The 18,120-nt window shown below is 30.6% G+C and overlaps 1 protein-coding gene across 1 annotated transcript; it reads right to left on the bottom strand.

The window, feature by feature from the left end:
• Positions 1-8,168: 8,168 nt before the first annotated feature.
• LOC123203998 (alpha/beta hydrolase domain-containing protein 17B-like) lies at positions 8,169-12,043 on the bottom strand. The gene is made up of 5 exons (XM_044620515.1): positions 11,586-12,043; positions 10,686-10,722; positions 10,350-10,586; positions 10,197-10,244; positions 8,169-8,890 (listed from the first exon to the last, which is right to left on the bottom strand). The coding sequence occupies exons 1-5, from the start codon at positions 11,885-11,887 to the stop codon at positions 8,399-8,401; spliced, it is 1,116 nt and encodes a 371-aa protein (XP_044476450.1). The 5' UTR covers positions 11,888-12,043; the 3' UTR covers positions 8,169-8,398.
• Positions 12,044-18,120: the final 6,077 nt, after the last annotated feature.

Raw genomic sequence — 18,120 nt, forward strand, 5'->3', positions numbered from 1 at the left:
ATTGCTAATCAATTTTATCAATTTTAATGTTTTGATTATTTATCAATTACATGCAACAACATATAAATATAACCAAAACTTATAGGTATATTTTCGTGAAAGTATGTCTAAACGGTGACTTTGATACCACTTTAGAGAAGGAAGGACACGCAAGTCCTATTTTAATTATTACAAACCCAGAAATAAAACATGAAGCATTCACACAAGGTTTTTAAGTTGTATACTAGGTACCATGCATATACAAACATACATATATCATAACCATAATTAATTAATTTTAATTATTTTACCTGCGTGTTCATTTATATTTTAGTCTCTCAAGTTTTGCGTGATTTATTTCAACCCAAAAAGATTGAAAAATTACAATTTAGTCCCTATTCATCAAAATAGGATCCAAATATAAAATTTAACCTTAGCTAAACATGAAGGTAAATTATCCACCCATGCATTTGAAATTCAACAAAATTCCATAAGCATGCATGGTTGGAGAGCATGGTTAGAAGCATCGAGCATGCTTGGCCACTAGGTTTTATTTAACGCGCACACACACACACATATATAGTCATAAATTATTTAAAAAAAACAAAAGAAAGATGAAAGAAAGATAAGAGAATGTGAAACTTCTTTACTGTGAAGAAGCAAAATGCTCTTAAAATGAAGGCTATCAAATTACAATTACACTCACATAACTATGGGGTAGGGGTGTATTTATACATATTTCCCATCGCCCTATAACCAATGAAAAATGATTGTTAGTCCACAGATATTGAATTATATAGCCCTTCATTTTATGTTTTCCCATGCACATTTTCTAAGATCATTTAATGCATCAAGCCATTTTTTAATCCATATCCAAATCTTCCTTTCTTCATGTGCTATCAATCTTTACATGTGGAAAGCCATCTCACAATACTCCCCCTTAGGTTTATACTATTTACAGATAATTACATTAATTTGAATAAGAAAAAACCTAGTGGGATAAAAACCAAAGCAAAAAAATGTAATTATTAAATGCCTTGAAAAGTTGGTTTGGAAATCCTGGGTGACCTAAACGGTAATATCAAAGCATAAATACTTTTAGATCAAAGAACTTCTGGTTCGATACTCGTAGGTTTCAATTGTCTTTATGATTGTATAATACAATCTAGATGATAAAATGGGTAATTTTTATAGTATAAGCTTTCTTTCAGAGACATTACTAGTTATAGAGATGAATTCTACACTATTTTCACTCATGGTTTCAATATAATAACAATTATTTCTTATCTCTTTAAAACTAAGTAAATTTTTATTGGATCTATATTGACTATAATGAATCGTTGATGCTTAATTTGGCCTAATTTTTCAACAAAATTATGACTCTTTGAAGGCCTTCAATCAGATTCATCAATCTTGATATAGTGTTTACTGTAGCTTCAATCGATGCTAAAGTTATGAAAATTTTCTTTTCTTTAAGAATTGTGTGTGTTTTTGCACCATCCACTAATCATGGGTCTCCATCATCAACTTTTGAAGTTAATGCTTCAATTTTGGAGTCCATTTTCTTTCATTTAAAAATTAGATTCATAAGTCTTAAAACATCAAGATTCATTAGATTGACAAGATTTAAATCATCAAAAAATTCGATTATATTTTTATGGATGTTTAATATAGATCCACCCAACATTTATATGTATTACAGGCACGTAACCAATGACATTTATGACCACATTTATTGTTTTGTGGTTTACTTTACATTATTTTTATTTCACTTTAGTGTTAGTCCATTTATGGTGGTATAACTGAGATTTTCTATTATAATTATCTTCAGATCGAAAATTACTTCTTCCATGACCTTACTCATACTCATGATAACTACTACTGGTAATTATGTTCACTTCAAGGAATGATACAGTGCTTATGAGTCTAGTTTGATGGTTTTTCATTAACAAGAAAATATATTATTAATTCAGAATTTCTTTTTCTAATATTACTACTACAGGAGCATATTATTAAAAAAATGAAAAGTGGAAAATATTTTCTCTGCCACATTATCTCAATCAGGGAAAGATTCTTAACATAATAGAGCTATACTAAATAACAGAGCCATTAGAAGTGCTATTGACTTTATGTTTAAATTTATCTTTCAAATTTCCCCATGAATCTAATGGATTTGTCATTATATCTACATATTCAGCTTGCAATCCTTCGGAGATGTGATGCTGGTAAAATAGTGACCTTTGATTTGTTCTTCTAGGATATTTTATTTAATCACTTATTCAAGGCTCAAAAATTTAAGATAGAGAATAGTGTAAAAAACCTATTTAATATTATTCATTCTATTTTAGGCACTCCAGGTTCAAATATTATCCATATTTACAAAACTTCTGATTTTGTAAAGAATATATTAAAATTAATTCTTTGAAACTTCAGGTTTAGATATTATCTCATATTTACAAAATAACTGGTTTTGTAAAGGAAATATTGAGATTAATTTTTGAAACTTCAGGTTCAGATATTATTTCATATTCACAAACTTCTAGTTTGGTAATTAATATTCAAATATTATAGTATTTAAAATTTTAATTATGATTATATTTCAAAGTTCAAATCCATATTTTTTACAATTTATACAAACTTCAGATTGCAAATATGATATAGTTAATATTAAGCAAATAAATATTTTGATGAAATCTGGTACCTCGAGCCCATTTATATATATATATTCTTATGATTTTACAAACTTCATAATGCAAATTGAATACAATTATTATAATATAAATATATATTCAAATTGATATTTAGGACTTCAGATCGAAATTTATGATTTTACAAACTTCATGTTGCAAATGAGATATGATCATAATTTATATTTACAAATATGAAACAATTATAAAAAATAATATAATTACAGTTTGCTTTTTGCAAATGGAAAACTAGATATAATAGAAAGACTAAACAGAATAATAATAATAATTGAAACAATCATGATTTGTATTTTTCAAATAGGATAATATTATAACTGAGATATGATCATAATTTATATTTACAAATATGAAATAATTATAAAAATTAATATAATTACAGTTTGCTTTTTGTAAATGGAAAAATAAATATAATAGAAAGAGTGAACAGAATAATAATAATAATTGAAACAATCATGATTTGTATTTTTCAAATAGGGTAATATCATAACTGAAATACTTATATTTACATCATCCAAATAGAACAATAATATAATTAAAAGATAACTAGTATTAAAATATAACTGAGTCGATTCTGCTGATAACAAATAAATTATTAGTAAAAAAACGAAAGAAATATGGAAGAAAGATAAAAAAATGTGGAACTTCTTTACTGTGAAGAAGCAAAATGCTCTCAAAATGAAGGCTATCAAATTACAATTGCATGCACATAATTATAGGGGGTGTTTTGCACATGTTTCCCACAGCCCCATAACCAATGAAAAATGACTCTCAGCCCACAGATATTGAATTACACAGCGTTTCACTTAATGCTTTCCTATGCACATTTTCCAATACATATCCAAGTCTTCCTTTCTTCATGTGTGGGCAATCTTCACACGCGGAAAGCCATCTCACAATATATATATATATGCGCCACTTTTGTGTATACCTTGAGAAATAATGACAAGTTTGTGTTTTATACGATCTTCATTCGCACACCAATTCCGTGTGAAATGTGTATATAATATACACACTTGCAGGGGCCTTTAATTTACCTTTTATTTTATTTAAATTTATGGCCTGTATGGAATTATGAACTAGACTTAGAATTCTCCAATTGGATAAATCTAATCCGATCTTATACTTTCTCACATATAACTATGACACTCAAAATTATTTTATTTTAGTCTTTAAGTATCATAAAATACTTTCAGATTTCTAAGACTCAAAAAACCTCAATCCAGAATCTAGATCAAATCTGACATATGTTCAACTCAAAAAATCCTATGTCTTCAGATTTCGATCAATTCCTTTTTGTATATGACCTAAAGATCATACTAAATATGTATGTGTGCTCTGAGGGACTAGATATCACTATCACTGCTATCTTGCATTGTCGTTAGTATTTTTTATGGTTGACAGAATACTTAGTATTTTGATGGCTAATGGAATACAAGTAAAGAATCGCTCAAGGTTATCACTAAGAAATTCTAATGGAAGAAGTTTCTTTGTGCTTATGAATTTGGTGTCTTTATATTGGTTTCTTTTCTCCTTATGTGCTCAAGACTATAGAGGATACTTTCTTGATTTTGTTTAGCGCGTAAACTACTTTTCTCGATCTTTTGATGTTGACAGGTCCAATTTTTTTCCTTTCTTCTTCCCTCCATGCTTTTTTAGTCCTTATGCGATCAGGAAACTTTTAGAGATTCTTCTATTTTCTTCATTCCTTTACTGCAATTCTTCCTAATTTCTGTTTTATTTACCTACAAACAAAAAAAGGACAATTAAACAAAATATCTAGGAGCTTTAATTATTATTCTTTAAAGTCTTAAACTAAATTACAACTAAATGCAGAATTTTCGTGCCTTTAAACATTGTATGCAAGCATATGAATTTAGTGCAACATAGGCATACTAAATGTCTCCATTGAATATTATGAGATAATAATAGTACAAGTGATGATGATGGTCATGCTATTAGGGCATTGGTATAGATTAACAGTTAGTGAACCGTTTTTCAAACTTGACCCATAACAATAAATCAAATAATCATTGTGATGTAGTCAGTGACTTATTGTATGATTATACTAATGTACAAAATAATTCTTTGACCTGAGATATCACGGTTAAATCTGATATAGATGTGTACAGTTCATATGGTGTATAAATATGGGGCTAGTCATATTTCGTATATAAGGCCATGTTGATCATACTTTGTTATAAAGTATCAGATTTATTGGATATAGAGTATCTACTGACTCAAGAATAATCTAGCTTTGAATTCCTCAAAAAATGTTGATAAGTATTAGAGACCAAAATCTTTAGCCATATTATAATATAAGTCATACGAAAGATGTTTGTGATGACATGTTCTGAATATATTGATCGACAATTTGTAAGACATCGAGATTAAGGTTTTAATGAAATATGAGCCCGAACTCAATCAGGATTAGATAATAAAAGGATCTTACCTACATAAAACACACAATTAAGAAAATAGGTTTGATAGAGTGTTTATTCATTGTGGTTTAGAGGCTATGATAGATTGCTAAATGTTTATCATAGTCGTTGAGTTTTCGGACATATTTTTTATATAATCCGAAAATGGCTTATGACTATGTCACGGTGAACCTAAAGAGTCATATCAACATAAACTAAATATTTTAAAGATTAAAGATTGATTATCTAAGGTTAGTAACACTTTTCGAAGGGTAATAAAGAATACATCATATAAGGTGTTATATAGGTGTAAAAGTAACATTTTAAGAGTTAAAATGTTTATGAGATAAATTAAGGTGGCTAATGTATATATGTGATATACATGCATGGCTATTGTTTAAATTGAGATTTTGCTTGGACAATGGAACGATTATTAAATTGCTAACTAACTCAACCAATACAACGCTAAAATTAGTTCATTTTTAGATATATGAACTCATTTTGAAGTAAAAAAACTTCTCCCACTTCTTTCTCAATGTAAAATTTTGGCCAAGGAAGGAAAAGCTTGGTTTAGTAGACTTCTTTGAAGACTTGACAAGTGTGAAGCTTTTTTTCATCATTCTACATTAAATATTCAAACTTGGAGTAGGTAAAAATCTAGCCTTATTCATATATACTTGTATTGCATTGGTTCTTGCATCTTCATTACATGCATGTTGTTTTTCATCAGTTTTCTTCACCATTTTCTTTTACCTGTAGAACCAATATCTAAGTAAAGATCTTATCCTTCAACTCTAATCAAAGGAAACACATACTCGACCTCTAATTTTCAGAATGTCCTCTGATATATTGAAATTTGCTTTAATATCCTCAGCGTCCCTCAAACTCTAATCTCGGGGAACACGTCCTCACCTCTGATTCTTAGGATGTCTTCTGTTATACTGAAATTTACTTTGATACCCTCGACGACTCTCTGTCTAATCTGATCATACCATTCATTTAATGCTTAGGCCATACAGGTCTCATCTAAAAGAGTTGAGTGAATTTAAAAGTTTATGGGTTATCCTGAGAGACAATATAGAGACTTCGAGTATGCAATAGTACCCAATATGCCCAAGGGATGACAATATGTTTAGGGCATGAGTTATGATTCGTGTAAAAGCTAAATTGAGCCTGAAGTGATCTAAGGCTCGAGTGCATACATGTAAAATGTCTTGGGATTGTCACAAAAGGACACCATAAGTAAATAATCTCTATACCATCCATAGTAAAACATATCCGTAGTAGGACATCATACCCATATTAGGATACTAGCTTACAGCAGAGCCTAGTTATGATAATGTTCGACGATCCAATAGTAGTATAGGTGAGAGAAATGTACAACAAGTGCTCACATGGTCAAGATGTCAAATCTCTGTATTTGATCTTATCCAATTGGCCTAATATACAACTATGGGACATAACTTCCAGATGATAGTACTTCACCTAGAGATAATATAGTCACATTAGTTAAGAATCAAAGGAGTGGTTCTTTAGTGACTGAGTAGCACACAGTTTGACTCGAGAGTTATAATATATAGCCTAGATGTTGTTGAGTTCAATATGAGTTACATAAATGAGATATAAGATCCATTATCATCCTAATGGGAGTTTAGTGACAAACTCCAGATGATAGAGTCAATATGGGTCAAGTTAAGGGCATTATGAGATTATGCAAAAGTTAGTAATAGAGTCTCATTTTTATTGAGCATTTTATTACTCACTCCCTTACTTTCATGTGTATAGATACAGATGATCTTGACGACTGCATGACGAGGAGGGTCAGTAGGCATAGAGTAGTTAAGGACATTCCTGTCATTTTTATTGTTAAGCAGTTCATGTATTAGAGTTTTTATGTTTATTTATTTGGCTACACATTTTAAGATGTTATGGATAATGATCATGTTTGTTTTGGACATCCTTTGATATGTTTTTGCAGAGTAAATTGTAAGGGTATTTTTTGGTAATTAATAAATGACGTTTGATGTTGTTTCTTTGTCATTTGATGTTTTTAATATACTCTTACTTACCCAAAAAAATTGATGTGTGATGTTTTTAGTTAATTGTCATATATTTGCCTGTTTAAATAGTCTAAATAGTGACATATTTCACTGGAGCATAGTACTTTTGCATAAAGTGTTACAAGTTGGTATCAATGCATGATATTTACACTCAAAGGATGTTGTAGGAATGTGTGTAGCTAAGTAAAGTAAGAATGAAAACCCCTCATGCTATGTTGACTGCACTTGTAAACGATCACTGTAAGTAAAGTTTTATGTTAGCTGCTAAGTTTATGTTGAGACTCATTGTAGGTTTTTCAAGAAAATGAGGTGAACAATTGATTTTTAGTTTGAATAAATGTTTGACAATTGATTTTTAGGTGAACTATTTATGTTTCATACAATGTTCCATACCTCATTTTGTTTAACTGTTTATGTATGTTTCATACATTTTTTGTGATGTTAGACGAATTTTATTTTAGCTATGAAATAAATTTGCATGTGATTCTTAAAAGTGTGAATGAGATCCATATTCATTAAATTTATTTAATAGAATTTTTTCACAAGCTCTGTCTCAAGCTCAAACTCAATAAAGCTACATTGGGCTCAAGCTTGAGAGTAAAATGCCAAGATCAATCTAGCCGAGCTTGAGTTGGCTTAAGTTTGAGCATGACTTAACTCGAATAGAAAACTAATTATGAGTAATAAATAAAAATAGACTCAAACTGCGCTCAATGTTTAACTTGAACAATCTAAGCTTGAACTAAAGAAGAATCAGTTCATCAAGATGGAGCTCTAGCTCAATCCAAAATCAACACTTTGTAGACATCATCACACTAGAGCTCGTCTTGCTAATGATATTTTCTTTTACTTCTCCAACAATTCTTCTTTTGCTCAAGCAAGCCAAGGTTACACTCAAACTAGTTAATCTGTAGTTGAACCGAATTCAAATTGACCCTTTATATCAATTCAGCTAGTGTCAAATCAACCTTAATTATGATTAATAAAAAGCTTAATATAATTCATTGGATCAGACAAGTTAGGGGTTGCTTCATTAACAATAAAGGACGTTGAATCCCAATATATGGAACTCTACAAATTACAAGTCAGGACATTGTTCCGAATACACATTGTGTAATATTCATTAAGTTAAAATTGTCTAAACCCAAATATTTTTCCCCATTTTTTCTTCATGTCTCCATCTCTCCATAACAAACTCAATTGGTCTAAAAAGTTTATAAATGACATGAAATGCTTAACCAGCTCGAATTCGATCCAGCCAGTCCACACTCTTCCGGGCTCTTTCTAATTGTTGATCAATGCTTCTCCTAGATTTATCATGGTATTCCACGCTTCTCCGGGACCTATCCATATGGTCCAAAGAGATTCTTAACTTTTCTAGCTTGTCATTATTGTTAAATTTGTACTCATAAAGTCTCAGTTTTTCAGGCCTGCCTGTGCTTTTTCTTGGTTTTTCTCTGTGATCAGTACTCTTCCTTGGTGCTTCGAAACAATCTGTACTTTGTCTGGAATGTTCAAGCTGATCAACGCTCCTACGGGAATTGCTCCTTTGTGAAGTTGATTTTTCAACACTGGTTATAAATTTCTTGAGGTGCCTAAGGTATTCTGGAAAGAGTTCCAGATCACAGTGGTTTCCTCCTTTAAGCCACAGGGGTTCATACTTCTCTTGGCATAGTTCCCAAAGTTGCTTTCCATGAGAGCAATCAACCACCTCATCAGAAGTACCCTGAACAGCAAACCACACATAAAATTGAAGAACTAGTTCAATGTAGACACTAAGAAAAAAGAAAAACTAACGACACTTCTATAAACGCAATTAAATGATAAAGTTTCAAAAGACACCACAATTAGTGGCTAAAAAGATGAAATTTTAGATATAAATATGACTACAGAGAAATTTTACACATTAGTAACTTTATATAAAGAAAGGAGAAAAGCCATGACCTTGCAAGAACTGGAAAAAGCCCTATGATGGTTACTCCAAGTATGCGTAACTTAGATAACAATGAGATTCTGATGAAAAAAAAACATATAAGCTATGCAGATTTTTAAATTCAGGTAGAAAGGAATAAAACTGGCCTGTCATTTTCAGTAAAGATGTCCACTAGGTTCATATTGCATTACATCATGCTCCACCCACCAGTACCACTAAACTCATTGAAACAGACACTTATTTCAGGCCTTTAAAGTCAACCAAGTATTTCACAGATTCCTCTATCTGCATCACTCTTACATACTCATTTAAAACATACACCTTAATTCTTATCTCTTGTCCATTGAACCAACTCTCTAAGCACTTTGAAACTAGGGCTGCAATTGAGCAAAGCAAAGCTCGAGCTCAAGCAGCTCGAGTATCTACTTAAGCTGAGTTCGAGCAAGTTATTACTTGACTTGATGAGCTAACGAGCTTAGGCTAAACTCCTTGAGCCTTTCTCGAACAATCTGGTCCTTGAAAAGTCAAGTCAGCAATCCTCGAAGGCCTTTCTTGAGCCTAGCTCAAATCAACAATTCCTATCTGGAGCTCGAGCCTACAACTCTCATGCTTGTTGAGTTTAAGTTTGAGTTTAAGCCCTACATCTACCCTATCGTGCTAAGCAAAAGCCCAAGAATACTCGACTCGATTTGGCTCGATTGCAGCCCTATACGATACCACATTAATGTCAATTGCATATCAATGGGTCATCTTTGATAACACTAAGACCTTTCCTTCAACAGTTAGTTTTACTCTTCTAACACCAACCTTTCTTAACAATCTCCACAAAAGTTAACTTCAGATTCAAATTTTACTACCAATATTTTAAGGAATCCCATTTTAAGTTAATACATACACTTCAGCAAAATGTTAAAAAAAGGTGAGGTCCAACTACCTCCAAATATTTCTTTCATGGGTGTTATAGTTGCATGGCAATGGCATATATCAACTTGTCTATGCGAAGCAAGAACCAGAAATATAATGCCACAACTATTGAGAAAAAAAAAATTGTAGGTTCATACAATTTGCAGGCGCAAAGTATTGCACTGTGAATACTTACATGAATAATCAGTACAGGGCACTTTACAAGCGGAATTTTATCAATGTTCTGCACAAAAACCGAGTAATGCCATTCTCAGAATCAAGTCAACAAATATTATTGCACTAAATATGAGAATATATTTAAAACAGATCAGAGAACAAAAATTCTAACCTTATAGATGTCAAACCAGTAAGTGCGCTTTACTGGATACATAACTCTTAATCCAGAAAGTATAGGACTATGCAGAACAACAGCTCTTAGCTGAGGTAAACGGGCTGCAAGATCCAGAGTAGGTCCACTTCCAACAGACTGACCATAAAGGATAATGTCTTCCTGCTTAGCACCATAGCTCTCTTCTAGACACCTGTATGCAGCTTCAATATCTGCATAAGTATTCTGCTCACTGGGCTGAACAAAAGAATACACATCTGTCATGATTCATGAGTGTTTAACATTTCAGTTACTTATAAAGCATGATAAAAGGAAAAAAAACCATGAGGCAGTTACCTTTCCAGATGACTGCCCATAGCCAGAGTAGTCATATCTGCATTTATTGAATGAAAAAATGTTTAATTATTGGAAAAATATTTATTACCAAAAAGAAGCTAGACAATGCAAAATTCAAAAAAAAAAAAAAAAAATGAGGCTTTAATCCCAACAACTTGCAGTCCTTTATAAAGCAACAAAATCTGCTCAACTAAGGAATAAAGGTTCAATTCAGCCAATGCCATATGGATTACCCATAAAAAGGTGTAAAATTTATGTATATTACCTTTATGCTCCATAATTTACTTAAATTCTAGCTATTGCACAGATGAAGTCATATAGCCATAATATTTTCCCATCTTTGCACGATACTTGATTCATTCTTTCGGAATAGTTACCTTTATTGGGTAATTGGCTTATCATTTGGAGAGATCTGTTGGCTTCTTGATCAATTAGAAACAGAAGGTTCATACCCAATTCTCTTCCTCTACAAGTTCAGCTCTAGACAGTATCATCAATAGAGACCAAACTAGTCCGCAATCCAACAAATTAAACGTTCCAGGAGAGATAACATCTAATATAAGACTACAAGAAAACTTAATCTTCATTTCTACTTGTTCTTTCTACGCTACTTAAACCTTCTCAACCATGTTAACTTGTCTTTCTTTTCTAGAGTTGCATTCACCAAATTCTCATATTAATACATGTTGTGGCAAAGCCCAGATCTGAACACGGACGATACCGAAACCGCAAAAGGTAAAAACATAACAATTTTTTATGGAGCCAGTTACTCTAAAAGCTAGCCCTTGGCTCAACTGCACCGTTTCCTTAATCAATTAAACTAAATATACCAAAATTCAAACGGAGCACATATAACGAACAAGATAAAAAAAAAAAATAGAAAAGTGAAAAATGAAGTACCCCATGAGATTAACACGCAAGTGAATACTCAGTTCGAGGAAGAGCTCGTACATCTGGCCGATATCAGTTGCATTACCATGAGAGTACAAAAGAGTAGTAGTGGCCATGGGATACCTGACATAGACGGCGGCGATCTCAGTGCCACGACGAGTGGGCAAGCGTAAAACGTCGGTGTTTTCACGGCGAGGGTATGAGTCCATGAGCAAGAGGCCAGTGGTAACGTCGGTAATTAGCCTATATGAAGGAGGGTTTGGTGGGAAAAAGGCAAATTTAGCAGCCATGGAGGATGTCACCCCACCCATCACTCACTGCATAGACTGTTAAGGGGGAAGTTTTAGAACGAAAAGATGATAAAAATTCCTTTTTTTTTAATGGTTGGTTCCGAGTATTTTTTAGCTTAGGGGGCGAGAGACTTGGAGGGATTATGTAGGATTAAGTGATCAATGACAGGCTTACCAGTTGTCTCATGAAGATGAGCAAGAACTCTGGTTTTTTAACTTTTTAGAATTATACCCTTCTTTATTACCATAATTATGCAATGTTCTCTTTACTTGAAATATTTGGATTTTTGTCCTTGTTTGTTTTCTGCCGTTACGTAAATTTTCAACAAAATTAAAATGATTAATTCTTGATTTTCATACATATATTACTAGGATAAACTTAAATTATTGAAAGTATTCTATCCATTTATGAGAATATATTTTAACTTTTTATTGGAGATTAAATATCATGGACAATAGATATATTTTCTAATAATGTGATATTAAATTAGAAAATAGATTTCAAGTAATGAGTTATATTAATTTTTTATCTTTAGTAACTAAGAAACTCCGTTTGAATTAGTTAGATCAGTAAATTTTAACAAACAATGATTGAATTTATAATAACTTTTTACAAATTTTAATGATTTACTAGTTTTAGTATTATCTTGGATCAATACTTTTTTTCTAATTTTCCATTCAATATATAAGATAAATAATATTACATATACATATTTTAAGTACATAAATTATACGTTATAATAAGATTAAATATTATTTTATTTTTAATTTAAAATAATTTAATCCTATAATAATAAATTATTTGTATACTTATTTTATATACTCTAAATATATATATATATATATATATATATATATATATATATATATATATATATATAGAGAGAGAGAGAGAGAGAGAGAGAGAGAGAGTTTTATGGATATAAGATATATCATATTTAACTCTATGTAAAAAAAAAAAAGAAAAAAATCACAGGAAGCCGATAATTAAGAGGTAAATAATCTTTAAACAATGAAATTTGGTATTATAATCATTTATACAGATTAGTTAAAGTCACAATATCAAGATCTGAAAGTAAAATGAGAATTCTTTTTTTTTTGTTGCGATTGCTTTGTTTTTGATATAGTATGAGATAAATAAGAAAAAGTTTAAATAAATGGGAGGAATAAAATATAATAAAGCCAAACGACTTATCCCCACCTCAAGTTTACCCTTTATTAAATCTATTAATTTTAAGAATAAAATTATTATTTTATTAATAATATTAAAAATAAATTAAAATTTTTTTTTCTTTTCTTTTTTGAATCTAAAAAATTAATAATTTTTTAATCCAAGTTTTAAAAGGTAACATTTTCTCTCGTAAGATTTATTTTTTATTCTTCGTTGGTCTCTCTTTTTGGTCGATCATCTAAACAAAAAACTCAACCTTTTTAACAAAAAACTCGAGATTTTTATTTGGACAACCATCTCGAAGAAGAGGTGAGGAAAGAGAGATTGCTAGAGGAAGATAAAGAATTTGGAGGGAGATTTTGTCGAAAATAACGCTGGAAAAATTATTGAAGGATGAAAAATAAACCTTAGAGAAGAAATATTATTTTTTAAAATTTACTTTGAAAATAATTTATTAATTTTTAAAATTAAAAAAATAAAATTTTAAAATTAATAGACTAATGTTTATATTTTTAGAAGATGATGAAGAGAAACCTGGAAAAAAAAAAAAGGTAAATTTTGAGTGAAAATAATCTTTTGCCAATAATAAAAAAGAAAGGGTGACAGTTGAATTCCAGGTTGTCCCATTTGATTACACGTGGCTGTATGCTTGGGGACGGAAACAGTTGGGGGCAGCGTCCAAGGCGGAGACCATATCTGGATTTGATCAGATAAGATGAGACTGAAATGGTAGATCATCACTGTGATTAATGATATGATCAACTCCTCTTTGGCAAATCACCACTGTGATTAATGTGATTATGAACTCCTTCAAATTCAATGGTTAAACAGCTAGGTCCCATTTCGTCATCACGCACCTATTCAATGTAACTCTCAATCCAAAAAAAAAAGGTGTGAAAAGTGAAGTATGAAACACAGTGTGTCAGACAAAGGCCATGGGAAGGAGTATGTTGGTATAGCTGAAGACAAAGTCCTCGAGAAATAGGGATTGGCCACATGTCTTCTCCTCGTAAATTTCATTTCCTCTGAAAATTAAAAATGTTTATTCCCAATAATTGTATACATCCAACTTATTAATAACATAATCTTTTTAGGGAAAATATGAAATCAATTTTGTTTCTAATGTTATAAAAGATTCAAAACCTAGATTTTTTTTTTCTTGCAATCAGCACAATATGTGGGAATCAATTTTTTTCCATGTATATATACCTTAATTGTGCGGGATTGTACTCATGGAATTAGGGATTGCTTTCTTGTGTCACATTTAATTTTCTCATTTTGATTTTAGTGAATACCATTTATTCCTTTGAGTCATGTTCATAGAATATACAAGAATAAAAACTCTTTGTTCAAATTTCTACATTAGAGCAAAAATTTATTGAAAAATGATTTTTTTTTTTGTTATCTTAACAATCATCTCATCAGTTAGTTACCATAAATCTTCCTAAGACCTAAGAAAATATTGTGTTTCTATAAATTCATTAGAAATAGTCATTCATTATCTAAGTCTTATCAAATATCCATTTTCATCTTCAGCAAAGTCTAATTGAGAAATCAAAATCTCATCAAAACCTGTTGTTCAACTCAAAATCTACCAAAATTTGTATAAAATCTATTGAAAATTGTATATCTCTCTTGCTTAGTATCAAAATTCCTCAAACGTTGTCGAAGTCTATTCTAAAAACCATTAGAAATCTTCAACAACAGTCAAAATCCACTCATAAGTCGCCAAAAGACTTTAGAAGTTATGAAAGTCAATGTTTTTAAAATCAAATTGGATATAACCCAGTGAAGAAGGCAATTTGGTCTAATCGGTGATCAAATTTGTCGATTGATAGTCAGATTAACTAACATTCAAAAATAATATTTAAAAAAATTTATATAATGTATGATTAAATATATAATTTAACTTATTTAACATTGAAATAAGTTTAGTTTGATAGTATATATATTCAAATATGATAAATAAGGTCTAGGTTAAAGTTTTCATAATGAATATTTGAAAAATAATCAATTTTTTATGTTAATTGAATCAAACTTTGTTTTATACATGGTTCAATCGGTTTTAATAGCAGTTCATAATTCAACCAATCAAACTGGTCAATCTGATCTGATTTTTAAAACCATGGTTGAAATCCTTTAGAATCTACTAATATATACCCAAAAGTTGTCGAAACCTATAGATTTTCTTGATAGATTGAGTGTTGGTTGGAAATTTCTAGGTTCCTTAAATATCCTTGTAGTTCAAAAAAACCCTTCGTCTCTAAAATCAAATAAACCTTTGAAGTTGCTAGAAATAACATATATATCCATGTAGTTTCAAGAAGTATTAGATTCATCCCATTAATTCCAAAAAAAAAAGATACACCCTTGTATCTCCAAAGGTATCAGACATTATACAAGATAACCTCCAACATAAAATCTTCAACTCAAGAAGTGACCTCTTCCCAAGGTGTTCGGGTAGTGCTCTATAGCCAATTGGATTTGTATTTGCGTTACTTGTAATTAATTCATTTGTTATTGATAAAGGTTTTAATAATATATTCACATTTGTGTTTATACAATATGTTTGTAAAAAGAATATCTTTAGAATGGTATAACCATAACGAAGAGATTAGACGACTGATCGTGGGAACCCTACAAATGCATTAGGTGACCATTATAGAAATGTTCATAATCTCAACATTTCTTTGACTAAAGGAACAAGTAATAAAAATGAGATTATCATAATGTTGAACAACTCCACAAAAAGGTAATGACAGTCCTTACGTGTTTAACTATTAGCTGACAACTTAGTATAACATATGAGTGTACATTGTAGGTGTGTTTATCAGACTGATTCGACCTAAGGATTCTCATACAGATGGTTGCTCCAATATCTATGAAATACATCCTCTAACTCACAAGTACATGCGATCCTTTCATTTAAAATCACCGGACCATCTTGTACAACCTAACATGTCATCGTAAAATAGGTAACCATAAAAATGGTGATTAGCCATGCCAAGATATGTATAGAGACTATGATGGATCAATAAAAGATTTGTCACTCCTGAGCATGAGAGAAGATATCTCAAATAAGAATATTGAAAGACATTAACAACCACTTGATTTTATGGCCATAATGGGATTAGGTTAGAGCCCAGTTCAAATTTTTGGGTCATTAATGTGTATCAGTTCATATTAAGAATTCATTGAGATAAACACTTATCTATGTCTCAATCTCGAGAGATATTGGTTAATGAAACGATTGTATTATATGTAATCGTGAAGTTAATAAGGATTATAATTATTCACTAACACTCTATTGACCAAGTGGCCATGATGTCTTACTAAAGGCCAATCTTGGTTTGTGTCCATATTTGACTAAATTCATATGTTACCAACCCAATAGAAAACATATTAGTCATATACATAAAGGAGTTGTTTAGACTTTGAAGGCATGAGATTATTTTAGATGGATCCAATTTAGATTTCAGATTAAGGGTTTTGAGTCTCAAAAGGTCTCTAAGATCGAAGTGTGTTTGATACACTTAAGTGAAGGAAGAGATGAAGAAGAATGATACAAAGATCAACATGCATGTACAAAAGAACCAGAGTCAAGGCATGTTAAAGCATATACATGAAAAGGTTAATGGATTACCTTCTCCTCTACCTTCTTTTACTTTAAGATGATAGAAGATAACCTCTCAAATAAGTAAGCCTATAAAAGTGGCACTTCCAACTTTTCTTCACCTTGGCCAAACCTTGAAGAGAGAGGAGAGGATTTTCTTTTAGTGTGAAAGAGTTGTTAGTTCAAAAATGAACTTAGGATGATTAAAATGAACTAATATCACCATTATATATTTGGGGGCGAGAGAGGGTTTAATTAACAATTAACTAATTGTCATTTGGTCCTCATAAATTTGCAATTTAAAGTATGACTAAGCAAGTATATCAACCATATACTTTAACCACCTTAATCCTGCCTCACAAACATCTTAACTTTTAAAATGTTATTTTTGCACCCATATGAAAGTTTATGATTATTATTATTCTTTAAAAGGTGCTAGCTAGTCCCGAATAATTAATCCTCACTCTCAAATGCTTGGTTTATTGGTATAACCTTTAACGTTTACCGTGACATAGCCATAACTCCCTTTTTCAGATAATTTAAAAGTGCATTTAAAAACTCAATAACTATGGTAAACATCTAGCAATATGTTATAGCTCATAAACCACGATGAAGAAATGTTTCATTGAATATAATATACCCAATCATACGTTTCGTGTAAGTGATATCCTTCTATTATCCAATTCAAATCTATTTTGGGCTCATGAATTATCAAAATCCTAATCTCAATTCTATAAAAATTGTCAATTGATATATTCAAAACACGTCATCACAGACATCTTTTGTATAACTTACATTATACTCTAGCCAAAGATTTTAATTTCTAATATTTTTCGATGTCCATTCCGAAACTTGGATCTTGGTTGAAATAACAGATATCTAGAACCTAATATTTTATGAGTTAACGAATCTTGTCTTGATCATCATTCATCTCTATATACAAACAACACATGACCAATATGGTTTCTTATACAAAATATAGTTAGCCCTATATTTATACACCATACGAATCATGTGCATCCATATGGGATCTGACCATGACATCTTAAGTCAAAAGATTATTTTGTACACTATGATTAAATGACCATGTAACTTATCTGTAACATCTCCCAACTAATAGGTGTGTTACAGAAAAACGGTATAAGTTCCCCTATTTTAGAGGGCCTGGGAAATTTTTTTCTCTATTTAATTATGCCCTGTAACACTCCCAATTAACAATTCACATAAACTAGTCCTACCAATCAACTGAATTTTTATCACATAATCATAATAAATAAAATAAGTACATAATAATAACTATCATAAAAATTATCACCCACAGAAACTTTATAACCAATTTTCCAAAACTAGTCATATATATATATATATATATATATATATATATATATATATATATATATATATTACATATACATTATAACATTTAAGTCAACAAAATTATGGTGCCTTCCTCTCTTAGCCTCATGTCTC

The sequence above is a fragment of the Mangifera indica genome, chromosome 20 (assembly GCF_011075055.1).
Source record: "Mangifera indica cultivar Alphonso chromosome 20, CATAS_Mindica_2.1, whole genome shotgun sequence".
In the NCBI taxonomy this organism is placed as follows: domain Eukaryota; kingdom Viridiplantae; phylum Streptophyta; class Magnoliopsida; order Sapindales; family Anacardiaceae; genus Mangifera; species Mangifera indica.

Excerpts from the sequence above, each read along its gene's own strand:
- LOC123203998 (XM_044620515.1), bottom strand. The coding sequence starts at position 11,887 with ATGGGTGGGGTGACATCCTCCATGGCTGCTAAATTTGCCTTTTTCCCA. Across the intron at positions 10,245-10,349 it reads ACTGGTTTGACATCTATAAG|AACATTGATAAAATTCCGCT; the intron begins GTTAGAATTTTT and ends GTTTTTGTGCAG. Across the intron at positions 8,891-10,196 it reads GCCCTGTACTGATTATTCAT|GGTACTTCTGATGAGGTGGT; the intron begins GTAAGTATTCAC and ends TTTGCTGTTCAG.